Source organism: Prinia subflava, chromosome 2 (assembly GCF_021018805.1).
Source record: "Prinia subflava isolate CZ2003 ecotype Zambia chromosome 2, Cam_Psub_1.2, whole genome shotgun sequence".
In the NCBI taxonomy this organism is placed as follows: domain Eukaryota; kingdom Metazoa; phylum Chordata; class Aves; order Passeriformes; family Cisticolidae; genus Prinia; species Prinia subflava.
In genome coordinates, this window is record NC_086248.1 from 20,969,935 (window position 1) to 20,982,655 (window position 12,721).

The 12,721-nt window shown below is 35.8% G+C and overlaps 1 protein-coding gene across 2 annotated transcripts in view; it reads left to right on the forward strand.

Annotated features, from left to right (window-relative positions):
* Nucleotides 1–11,746, forward strand: part of MYOM2 (myomesin 2) — a 79,278-nt gene extending 67,532 nt beyond the window's left edge. For both annotated transcript variants that reach the window (XM_063389337.1, XM_063389338.1), the window contains 8 exons: nucleotides 560–647; nucleotides 3,678–3,716; nucleotides 4,385–4,490; nucleotides 7,244–7,407; nucleotides 7,733–7,769; nucleotides 7,892–7,914; nucleotides 8,723–8,778; nucleotides 10,675–11,746. In XM_063389337.1, coding sequence (XP_063245407.1) covers nucleotides 560–647; nucleotides 3,678–3,716; nucleotides 4,385–4,490; nucleotides 7,244–7,407; nucleotides 7,733–7,769; nucleotides 7,892–7,914; nucleotides 8,723–8,778; nucleotides 10,675–11,001 — 840 coding nt within the window. In that variant the 3' untranslated portion in view covers nucleotides 11,002–11,746. The remainder of the gene's footprint in view (nucleotides 1–559; nucleotides 648–3,677; nucleotides 3,717–4,384; nucleotides 4,491–7,243; nucleotides 7,408–7,732; nucleotides 7,770–7,891; nucleotides 7,915–8,722; nucleotides 8,779–10,674) is intronic.
* Nucleotides 11,747–12,721: the final 975 nt, after the last annotated feature.

A 12,721-nucleotide genomic window follows, 5' to 3' on the forward strand; every position in this document is an offset into this window, starting at 1 on the left:
TAATGCAATATCATTGTGATAGATTTCAGAATGTAAACTCTCCAAGGATAATGAATAAATTATTTACTTAACATAGATATAATTTAACTACAGTTGTTGCTTGAATGCAAGCAGTATGAAGGAGCTGATATTAGAGGATATAGATTTGCTGTTATTTACATAATGCAAAAATATAATAACTTTTGTTGAAGAGAAATTACTTTTCCAAAGTTTGTGTAGGTTGTAGTTATGCCTTGTTACTTCTTACTACAGTGCTTGTAACATCTATTGACCAGCATCAATGCTGTCTTTTTGGAACAAGAGAAAAAATCCTTATGGTTTCTAGAGGAAGTTGAATTGAAATCAGAATAGGTTTTAGGCTAAATAACTAAATGCATCTCCATAAAAAAAGCATGAACAAGCCATTCATAGTTTCTATCTCTTCTCTGGTAAGATTATTTATTCAGAAGAGTGTACAATGTATGTTGTTTTATTTAGAAATTTAGGCAGGGGTTGAGCAAATCTAGTGCTATCTAGTACTATCAAGTCTGTCAGTAAACATCTTGTGTTTTCCTTGCAGCTGTCTCGCAAAGATGAAGGAGTTTATAAGGCGACACTATCAGATGATAGAGGTCATGATGTATCTTCTCTTGAATTATCGGGAAAAGGTAACATTCAATCTGCTGTAATGGAATCATGATCTCCACATGTTCTCCAGAGGTGTCAAAGATGCAAACTAGCATAATTTTTGGCATTCTTTGAATTTCCTTTCTCTTATATTATAGAGACCTGAACTGCAGATCAGCACTTTAGGAGGGGTGACACTGGGCATTGTTGTGATTAATCTCTAGCATTTTGACAGGCAGGAGATGAAGTATGTTTTTAACCAGACAGACACCATTTTATTGGAGATTACTCTCTCTCAGGTTTGTTTAACTTCAATATCTATAAAAAAACCTAAAGCAACAAAGTACTATATTCATGTGGGACTCTCAGTGGGGACTGAGAGTGCTTTGGATTCTAAATCATAAAACTGTTTTGTGAGTTAATGTCAGCTGGCATCTCAGCCCCACACAGCCACTTGCTCACTCTCTTTCAGTGAGATGGGGGAGATAATTGGAAGGGGAAAAGTGACAGAATCCTGGGTTGAACTAAAGATGGTTTAATAGGTGGAACAAAAGCTGTGTGTACAAACAAAGCAAAAACAAAGAGTTCCTTCACTGTTTCCCTTGGGCAGGTAGATGTTAAGCCATCTGTAGTAAAGCTGGACTTCACATGTACAGTGACTTGGGAGGACAAACACCATCACTTGAAATGTTCCTCACTTCCTCCTTCTTCCCTGAGCTTTATATACTGGGTGTGATACCATATGGTATGAAATGTCCTTTGGGTCACTTGGGGCCAACTGTCTGGGCTGTGTCACCTCTCGACTTCTTGTGCACCCCCACCTTCCTCTTGGTGAGGCACTCAGAGGAGAAGAAATAAAATCCTTCCACATTGTAAAGCACTACTCAGGAACAGCTAAAAAATCCCTGTGTTACCAACACTGATTTAGTCACAAATCCAAAAGCCAGCACCATAAAGCTGCTATGAAGAAAATTAACTCTATTCCAGACAAAACCAGGACAATTTTTTGTCCCTTATTTCATACAATCTATGTCATGCTCAGGTCCCACACTTTGCAATATGTTCTCATTAATCACCTCCTCCCTTCCTGTCCTATGATATATACACAGATATCATTCCCTTTGTCTGTGGATTTGTGTGTGTGTATCTTGACCACTGGAATATGCAAAAGGTCTCCATCATGTGGTCAGGGCTCCCCTCCCAGTGACTATACTTCAGGTACGGCAAACTGCGTTGTGCTTGAAATGTACAGTGAAATGCCCACTTAGAGAATTCACAGTATCTAAACCTGTGGTTCCAGGAGGCTTTGAAAATGTCAACCAGAAAACCCATGAGAACTGCTCTATTAAACCAAACAACTGGTCTCCCAAATGGTGGAGTTAGCCTTGAAACATAAAGGGTATAAAGAGAAGCCTAGCAGGAGCAGGGAAGACTGCTTATGGGGCAGATTACTACAAGCTCGGTATCCACTGACTTTCAAATGAAGTTAAATGAAAAGAAGAGAATATAACCTAAAATAGATGCATGATGGACATTTAGAAAAGATAACATATGATCTGAAACATCACAGTGAGGTACAGCCATTCTATTTACATTTAATTTTTTAATGTAAAAAATGTCAGTTTACTTTGACTCTGATGAGCTCAGTTGATTAAAACATAGTGCTAAAAATGCCAAGGTGATAGGTTTGATCCCTGTATGGGCCATTCACTTAAGACTTGGACTTGATGATTCTTGTAGGTCCCTTCCAACTCAGAATCTTCTATGATTCTGAGCCCGTAACAAACATTGTTCTGTTGCCAAAATGAGTGAATTTTATTTAATTTTGGTGAAGAGAGCTTCCATGGATATATTTGCTCAGGTCCCACCAAATAGAACAAAGTGAATCTAGATTCATCTAAACTGCATGTAGACATTTGTTCCAAATAATGGGTATTTTCTGGCAGGTTCCGAATAGAAGGAGAAAGACATTTTAAAAAAATTAACTCGGGTTACCAAAAAATCTTAACATTGCTTTTCAGCAGCTGGAGGAAGTACCTGTAACAAGAGAAAATATGAGTATCAGGCTGTGTTCTTAAGATGTGGTTTACTGCAGAAGTCTGTATTATCAATTGAAAGTCTCCCAGGCATTTTGCTTTTGCATAAATTCTGCCCATGATTCTCTCAGGAAAACCCCCCACCCTCATTTAGACAGTATGGTAAACATAATCCTACCACCCCAGACATCTGTAATGTAAGATATATATAATATGCAATACATATTCTTATGTCAAGATGTCAGTAGAAGCATACTGGAGATTACAAAGAATTATGGAACTGTATCATGATTTATTTTAGCTGAGACAAAAATGTGCATATACAGATCAATACAAATAGATAAGTAGCATTTTCTGAACTCCCCGCATTTCTCTGTCTTCCATTTTCATAAAAATTCATCAATGTTGAATAAGCATCCTTCAGCCTTGACTATGCATTCTTTAGACTATGTTGGCTCTTTCTCTTTTTTTTTTATCTTACACTGTATCACTGAATATATTTCTTCTGCTATGAAAGGGTTCCCCACTCTTGTGCCCTTGTCTCCAGGGTTCTGTCCTGCTACAAACCCATCAGCTTGGTGATATTTCAAAAGCTTGATATGATACCTGCTTTATTTCACTTGCTGTTAAAGGACTACACTTCTGTCAAATGCCACCCTACAGGGAGAAGGTGAAACTATTTTCACCAAGAATGAGATAATTTTTTTTTCACCTGCACTCTCCTTTGAATGTGAACTATTCAGTTTTAATGACTTTTTCTTCTTTTTGCTGGCCTAAGGGAGAGAGACAAAGATTTGTCTGCAGACAGCTGACTCCACAAAAGGCTGAGATACGGAGTGACACAGCACAGAATTCATATGCTGTACACAGACAGTTTCCAATTTGTCCTGTACACCTGTTGCAATTTTAATGGCTTTCTTTGCTTAAGGATATGAAGATTTCCCATATTGCTTTAATTAAACTGAACATAAAAAAGCTATATCCTGATTGAATTTTGATGGTACATTTTCTTCCTTTTTTTCTTTCTCTCTGCAGTTTATGATGATATAATTCTGGCATTGAGTGGAATGAGTGGTAAGTAAATGCTTATGTTTTGAATTTTCATGCAGTTTTTTATTTTGAAGTCACATGAGGCTGAGACAGAAAACTTTTATTTTAAGTGGGAAATCTCTGAGTCTCCACGCTTATACTATTATGGATGTTATTAAGTTTCTGAACAGGCAATTGACCTGCTAATCGTGACTATTAAAAGGGAACAACATACTATTCCACCTGGCTTGTTTGGTTTAGATACTGTGAAAATGTTGCAGCAATAATTTTCTTCCTACTCTCCATTAGTAAGTGAACCTTGATATAGAGGGAATGAGGTTCTGAATCTGTTCCTAGTGAGTTGTTCTTTCCACTTGAAGAACAGGGTTTGCACAAGAATAAAATTTTTATGCAAATAGAATCATTCCACTACTCTTTCATGGAAATCCTATGACTAGATTATTATTTCACAATGGATCTCTCCAGTCATGATGCTTGTATATGACAATAAAGTCATAAATTTATACTGAACTTTCACCTGATACAAATCAGCAGATGTTCCCTGAGAGGTATGACAACTGTCTCTGTGATACTTGAGAATCATGACCCAGGTCTTTAATTTTCTTTTGTCCAGAGAGTACAAATAATCCACTCCTCTATGTCCTGTTCATTCCACTATCTCTCCTCTTTGATCCACATGTACTCTAATCTAGGTAAGTCAGCCTCTCCACTGAAGATTCTTTGCACTGAGGAAGGAATAAGGCTCCAGTGTTTCTTGAAATACTACAATGAAGAAATGAAAGTCAGCTGGTGCCACAGGTAGATGAGAATATTTTTTCAATTTTACTCGAGAAAAAAAAGTTGTCTTTACAATTTAATATTTACTATTCTGTGGAATTCATTTATAAATTGGACCACATTAATGAATTTCTCTTTCCAGAATGATATATTCTCTTTTAACATAGAAAGTACATAAGGTAAAAGAAATATTAAAAGGCTTGTCCAACACCCATCAGGAGGGCTGTAACAAGCAGAAAAAAAAGAATCTACTGTACTGTGTTCTCTTATTCAACAAGATTTTTGTCTTCTATTGTATCATCTGACTGGTTAAATGATAGCAAAATATTTGGGCAAACTTTTCGATTCAGGGCTGCCTTTTTTCTAAAGTGGATGAAGCTCTTCTCCAGTTCTAGGTGAATACCAAGGATCTGCTCTCACAGTTTAATAAAAGCCTATATTAAGGCTTTTATTTTTTTTTTCCAAACTGATACAGTCTTAAGTAACCCAAAATATTTTAATTTTGATACTCCTCCTTGAAAAGACATTCAATGGGGCACAGAATACCTTAAGAATAACTCTCAGAGCTGAGGATATGGCTGGAAATGAGCTCTCAAGTTGCTAATAGTTTTCCACTCTCATGTTAGCTTAATATTTGACTTGGGAGACAGTTACATCATCTGTGTATTTACAGTTAAATATGTGTTCAAATGTTTTGTTATGCCAAACCCTTGCTTGTTTGGAACTGCAGGTAATATTTGAAAGGATTTTAAAACTCTTCAAGAGGTTTCAACTTTCACATTTCTCGATGGCCTAAAAAGCTGACACACAGTAACTGGTCTGACTTAGACAGGAATACTCTGGTTTAGGAATATGTTGTCCTAGATTTGCAATGCTTTCTCTGAAGATGGAACACAAACAGAGCATCAGTTATCACATTCAGGGATGTCAAGACCGTTTCTGCAAGGCTGTGCAACTATATTTATATCTCAGACTTTATATTTATAAACTTCTTTAATAATAGTGATACTACTATGATGGCAAGGAAAATTAAAAAAAAAATTGCCTCTGCCTTTAATTGTACCTGCTTGAGTTCTAAAAGTCACAGTCTATCTTACCATCCATTTCATAGAAGTATAAAAGTAAAGGATGCTACATGACTAACATGGAAATATCAGTGTGCGTATTTATATTTATATTTATATTTATATTTATATTTATATTTATATTTATATTTATATTTATATTTATATTTATATTTATATTTATATTTATATTTATATTTATATTTATATTTATATTATTTATTATTTTCATAGAGAACTCCCCAAATATTTTTAATTTTAAAATGTGTTACACTTTGATTGTCTTGAAGATCACTGAACACTAACTCTGAATGAATAAAACTTCAATTCTTCTATGAGTACAATGACTATAATCAGAACTGTTAAAGCTAAAAGAAAGACCAAACTCAACCAACCAGCTGACCAACCTCTCCCAAACTTCCCATCTCCTTTAAATGGGGTAATTGCAAATTTTTTCCTGCAAAAATTGAAGTGCTACACTACCCATGATTTGTATTGGGTTTTATTAGCATGTAAATTTCTAGCTAGCATTTAATTATCCACTGTCATGCATAGCATGAAATACAATACAAGTTCTAGACCTAGTAGTCATCATCCACTCAGGGCACAGTGGGAAACATTATATTTAATATTTTCTAATATATAGCGGTTTCTATCCAGAAATCTAATTTCCTAGGCTGAACTCAATGAAGTTGTCTTAAAGAAAGGAAAATGGTAAAAATACTTTTTAATTATCAAAATAATTCTAGCTATGGAGTCAAATTAGCTCTGTTCAGCAAATAAAATGAGTGATCAAGGAAAAGCTAAAACTGACTTCATTTATTAAAAATTCCAACTAAATATGCTTGGGGAGGAGGAATGAAAGAAGTATTTCTTTAGTTAATGAGGTGAAAGAAGAAAGTTCTCTTTGAGACATTGAAAGTGGTCTGGTTTATATGTTCTCATTAAATAGCTTCTTCTTTTTCCTCTCTTCATGACAGACTGTGGATCAGAAGACCACCTGATCTCAGTCTGCAGAGCATTTCTTTATTCTTAACTAGGAAATGGCGATAAGTCAAGCCAATGCCATTGTTTTTAAAAGAGTTTTTATTATCTGTCTGCATTTAAGAAGTTCTCTTTTCTTGTTTTTTTAAAAAAACAAAAAATATATTTTAACTTGATGCAAAAGTAATTTTACACAAATCTTTTGTTAATTGATTTTTGAAGTTAATGAAAGACAAAAGATATCTTTCCTTCATCAGAAAAGGTGATTTGCCTATAATTTATGTATAATAATTTTAATAAATAAAATTTAAATATAGTATAAATTATATTTAAATATTATTATATTGAAATATAATTATTTAAATATAATACAACCCTTATGTATTATATTTTACTGTGTATGAAGTGTACAGAACCCTAAGCACTTTCACACAGAGCTGTGTATGTGCATATAGATGTAAGCATAGCTCTGGGTGAGGAGAGAAGAATGAGAAAAGGATGAACAAATGAATCTTAGCAATGAAAACAGAAGCTAATGTTTTTGAAGTGTTTCGTACTCCCCCCCAGAAGCAAAGAATATTCTGGAAAAATGAGCCCATTAATTGCAATCTATCTATAGCTTAGGAATAGTATGTTACCATTTGTGACTTCTTATAGACTATTTCCTATGGACAACATACAGGAAAAAATGTTCAAACTCACCTCTGTTAATATTTTTTTTTCCAGGGAGTCTAAGATTTCTTCTGGTGAAAAGATGAAGATTGGAGGTGGAGAGGATGTTGCCTGGTTGCAGATCAGTGAACCCACCGAAAAGGATAAGGGAAACTACACCTTTGAAATCTTTGGTAGCAAGGAATCCTACAAACGCACACTTGATCTGTCTGGGCAAGGTATATTTATAAGATCAGATTTGTATTCTGCCTTTTCATAGATTAAGCAGATTTTACTGGAAATAGAGGAATTACAGTAAAAATAGATAGTCTTTGGTTAGAACCTCAGAACCAGTCATAGTTAAGTTTTATAACAGTTATATCTTTTTAGTCTTGAATCTGTTTTCAGCACCATCTGCATTAGTTTTCAGAGGTCTGGTTTCTCATTGTGTTACTGTGTGACCCTGTATGACCTTTAAAAGAGCTGCAACATGGGTATGTGTTGAAATGTTTATTGTGCAAGTTATGTTCATGGAAAATATGCCTCTCAATTGTTTTGTCACAGCTTTTGATGATGCGTATGCAGAGTTCCAGCGACTCAAGTAAGTGCTCCATCTTTTGTATTTTAATGCCATAACAACAGTGTCTTTGCTTACAAAAAATATTTTATTTTTAGTTTCATCAATAACATTGTATGTTTCTTTTTCTTTCTCAACAACTTTAGGGCAGCTGCTTTTGCTGAGAAGAGTAAGTTTATTTTACATTTTATCATAGGTGTTTTACAATGTGATCTAGTGCTCTTTTTAAAGCATCCATCATGATATGCTGCCATAACTTACTGAGTTCTATGGCTACAGAAATCCTCTGTTAGCTCAAAATATCACAATAACAATAGTAATTTGTAGATTTAGTTGGTTTTAATTGCAATGGAAACCCACTAAACACTTTGCATATTTTGCAAGCCTCCACTGTATCTTGTGTCTGCAGAGATTTGGTGAAGTGTGAATTGTGTCGTATAAGGAGGTGTTGATTCTGAAAGCTGCTGAGAATACTGAATATTGGGATCTATCTATTAAGTTAAAAATTGCCTGCTGCTGCCTGTTCTGCACTGCTTGCTGAGACCCAGACTGTGGGGAAGCTCATTACAGTTAGGGACTGTAGGAATACTGGAAATGATATCAATTCCCTGGTGATGACATGACGTTTCTGCCCACAAAGACCATGGCAGAACGAATTTTCCTTAGATTTTGGATACCACCAAGATGCTAAAAGCACCCTCCTTACTTTGCTCTGGGCTCAAAACAAACTGTCAAGTTCAGCAGTACCTTCAAGGTTGTTATGTGTATCAGTTTTGAATGCTGTGGCACAATCTCTACCAAAACAAATCTAAAGGGTCTATGTAACATTAAAACCCTCCCAAAATATCAGAAAATTGTACTTTTTTTTAAAGATTAAAAAAAAAAAAATCTGTGAGCCATGACAGCAAAATCATTAAGAAATGGATAATTCGAGGTCTAAGCTTCACAGAGTCATCATATTTTTCTTTCACTCCTAGATCGTGGCAAAGTCATTGGTGGTTTGCCTGATGTCGTTACTATAATGGATGGGAAGGTAAGGACAGATTTGGTCATGCTGAGTAGTGAAATATTTACTTTGATGTCAAAAGGTGAGGGAATGCAAATGGTTTCGTAGAAACTGAAAGCAGAAGGAGAATAATTTTAGTTTTAGTTCAAATCTGTAATTTTATAAGTAGAACAGACACAAATTATTTAAAATGACTGTGGAATATATCTGTTAAGTTTCTAATATTAACTTAAGATGATCAATTATTATGATTTAATTATTAGTTTCTCTTAAATGATGTCACTATTGAAAGCAATAGTAATTTAATGTTGCACATGTCACAAACAGGACAGAAACAATAAAACTCACACTATTAAACACAAGGTTATTTTCCCGAATTTTTTTTTTTTTGCATTATCATTCCTTTAAATATTTTATAGTAAGTCTAGTACTTATATACTTTTAGTTAACTTTTCCTCCTACACAATATTGCTTCAAGAATACTCACAGACTTAGCTTGCCACTGGATTGTACTAGATAGTATGTAAATTTTCCTTCAACATTCTGACTTTGGATGCATAAATTGTGCAAGACCACTTCTATTTGTGAAGAACATGGTGCTTTTGATCACTGATAATTTCTTTCTGTTTTATTTTCACTCTGAGTTATATCACACCTATTCAGTCATCATCAATCAAGAAAAAGATTTCTCAAAAACGTGCATGTGGGAACACAGATGGACTTTCTCAGTTCTCTCTGGATCAGGATTTGCTGAAACCTGAAAGGGAATATGGAGGGAACATAAGGAAGAATTCTGGTAGAAATTGCCTGTTTAGGGTTGTTAACCGTAGGGTTTTTCTTAGTTTTATTTTTTTCTTGTTGTCTTTTTCCTCTTTCTTTCCTTTCTTTCCTGCATATTTTAAATTCTTAACGTGAATTAGTTATCTAGGGCCAAAGTGAGTTTTCAGCAAAGGTATACAAAGTATGACTAATAAATGCAACTTCTCAGATGTTTCTTTCATTTTTTCTGTGATCATTATATCTAAATACATGAAATTTATGTACACACACTTAGAGGGTGGTCAAAATGGGGTCCAGCAGTACATCTATAAAAATTTGGAAGAATGCTCATGAAAATTTTACGAGCTCCTTAAATCTCAGTTCAGCCACTGAAAAATGCCTAAGCTGCCAGGATGGTCCATTACAGAATGTCAGCTGATTCCTGAATATGCTTCACATGCATGGAACATATGGCCAGGTTGGACAGGACTCTTAGCAACCCCATCTAGTGGAAGGTGTCCCTTCATGGGGAAGATGCCCCTCCCCATGGCAAGGGGATGGCATGCAGAGGATCTTTAAGGTCCGTTCTAACCCAAACCATTCGATGATTTTGGGAGCACTTTACCAATATTTATGTATTATTTATTCTTCATAAAATACGTTCACTTTACCAGACAGCTGCACCTGGACTTGATGTCCAGTGATTCATGCTGTGTATTCTATTTTTAAGTGATTTTTTTTTAATCATCTCAAGCAATAACCTCAGGAGGCCTTGGTCAGAAAAGATTTGCTCAATTCTCCTCCCTGCTGTCTACAGGGAAGCTTCAAGGATGTTTTTAAAGCTATCATTGCCTGAACCTCATGTCAGACTAATGGGTTGTCAGGAGTCTCCTGCGGGCAGGACTGCAGTGACAGTCCAACTTACCATCTTCAGACACTGTAACCCTGAGGCTATTGCTGTATCACAGTTACTGGTGAGATGGTGGAAAGTCTGAATCAAGGGAAAAAGAAATATTAGGGACTCTACTTTTCAGTCTTCAAGAACATGATACCATGTCTTAGTTTAATTAGCTAAGAATAAAAAATGTTTAAAAACAATACAGTGAATATTCTGATTAAACAAATCTTACTGATATCAAAATTACTTCTGTTTTTCTCTCTCAGACACTGAATCTGACCTGTACTGTATTTGGAAACCCTGACCCTGAAGTGGTTTGGTTCAAGAATGACAAGGCCTTTGAAATTGATGAGCATTATGCATTTTCACTGGAACAAGGGAAATACGCCAGTTTAACCATCAAGGGGGTGACTTCAGAAGATTCAGGCAAATATAGCATCCATGTCAAGAACAAGTATGGTGGGGAAACAGTGGATGTCACTGTAAGTGTGTACAGACATGGTGAAAAAATGCCTGAAATTAAGCCTGGCCAACTTGCTAAACCCAGGCCAATACCACCATCAGAAGAAGTCCTCAAACCTGAGGACAAGTGAAGATCCTGTAACAAGTGGAGCTTCACCCTGTGCTTGGCAAACGAAGTAGAATACATGAGCTGTATTTGCGCTAGTGCCACACAAAATAATTGGTAATGTCCAAAGGGAAACTGTGTTTTTAAGTTTGCTTAGGGAGATAGCTGTGCTGTGGTGCTGTACACATCTGCAACAGTCTCATATTGAATGCATATAATAGAGTAGCACTTTCAAACAGTGAAAAGTCAAATTCCTGCAGGAGGTTCCCATATACAATGGCAAGTTTCAAAAACCTATAAACATAGAGTAAACTTTCATTTTCACACTTCTCAATCCTCTGCAAAATAACCCAAAGTCCAAGCAATCCAACAAGCCTCTGAGAACAAACATCCCATCAGTGAAGGTAATGAACTGCAGTTAGATAGATATTCAGAGATGGTCCTTTTGGCTTTGAAGCCCTTGATCCTGTGAGTTTAGTGAAAGTCTTGCTTTAGTAGTGATACTCTTGGTCCATCAATAGTATGACTTTAGTAGACTTTTACAAATGTTCACTCTTTATTCACTGAACCAGATGTCACGTGGTTGTATTTTGTTTTTCCTGCTTTGTGCTAATAAAACTTTAAATGTCTTTTGCTACTCCCTGCTCCAAATCATGCCTAACTAGTTCTATTTACTCTTCTTCATTGTTTAATTATTGCTTATTGCACAATTTCACAGCTGGTAGCATGCAAACTATTGACTTTCAATAAAGAATGCAAATTATGGTTAATCACAGTCACTGGGTGGCACTTGCAACATTAATTTTACTTTTTACAATACAGGTCAAGCTTAAACTGGCACCAGAAGACATGTATACAATTCAGTCACTTAAGATAATTATGTCTTTGATTCTCCTCTCAGTGCAAAGAACAAGGGAACTCTTCCATGGGTGAAGTGATGTTCTTCTAGGCAAAAATTTCAATACATTCTTATTGTGAATCATTCAAATGTTATGGGCATCACATATCTCTCATACTGGAGTACACATAATGGAGTGTTTGCAGTGATGGCTTTTTTGGATCAGGTTCCCTATTCAATAGAAAACCACCTAAGTACCTAGAAGGAGCTTTGCTCCTTGTTAAGCAGCTTCCAGCAAAGAGTTCTAATGGTAACACCAGTGACACATCCTCTCTTGAGACTTCTTCCAGTCTCCAGGATAAATGAGATGAAAAGGGGGCATTGTGGGAGACGGGAGCTTGGATAAAGGGTCACATGAAGAAATGGCACTGCAAAATCTTCCCTGGAGAAACTGGATGAAAGACAAGCATAAGTATACAGACTATAAATTTGTGTTTGATGTCAATGCTGAAAGCTGATGCTGGGTCTTTCACTCTGAGTTTCAGCTTCTGAGCCTAAGTGTGGGAAATACAGAAACAATTGTTCTGACTTCTCTCCTCCCCCCTGCAGCAGACAAACTGAAAAAATCCTCAGGAAAAATGGACAGTTTTGGAACTAATTCAGTTTCAGGGTTTCCTTTTTTTTTTTCCCCCCAAATTTTATTTCAGTGACATTTCAATTTCACTGTTTTTCTGGAACACAATTCATTTGAACCACATTGGAGAAAGATGAAAAGCAGATGAAATGAGAAACCAACTTACAGTCTGTCAGAGGCAGTAGGTTGGAGCACACATCTGGGAGACAGAAGAGCATCAACCCCCTCCCTCCTCCTTCCCATCCACAGAGATTTGAAGCAGTATCTTTATCA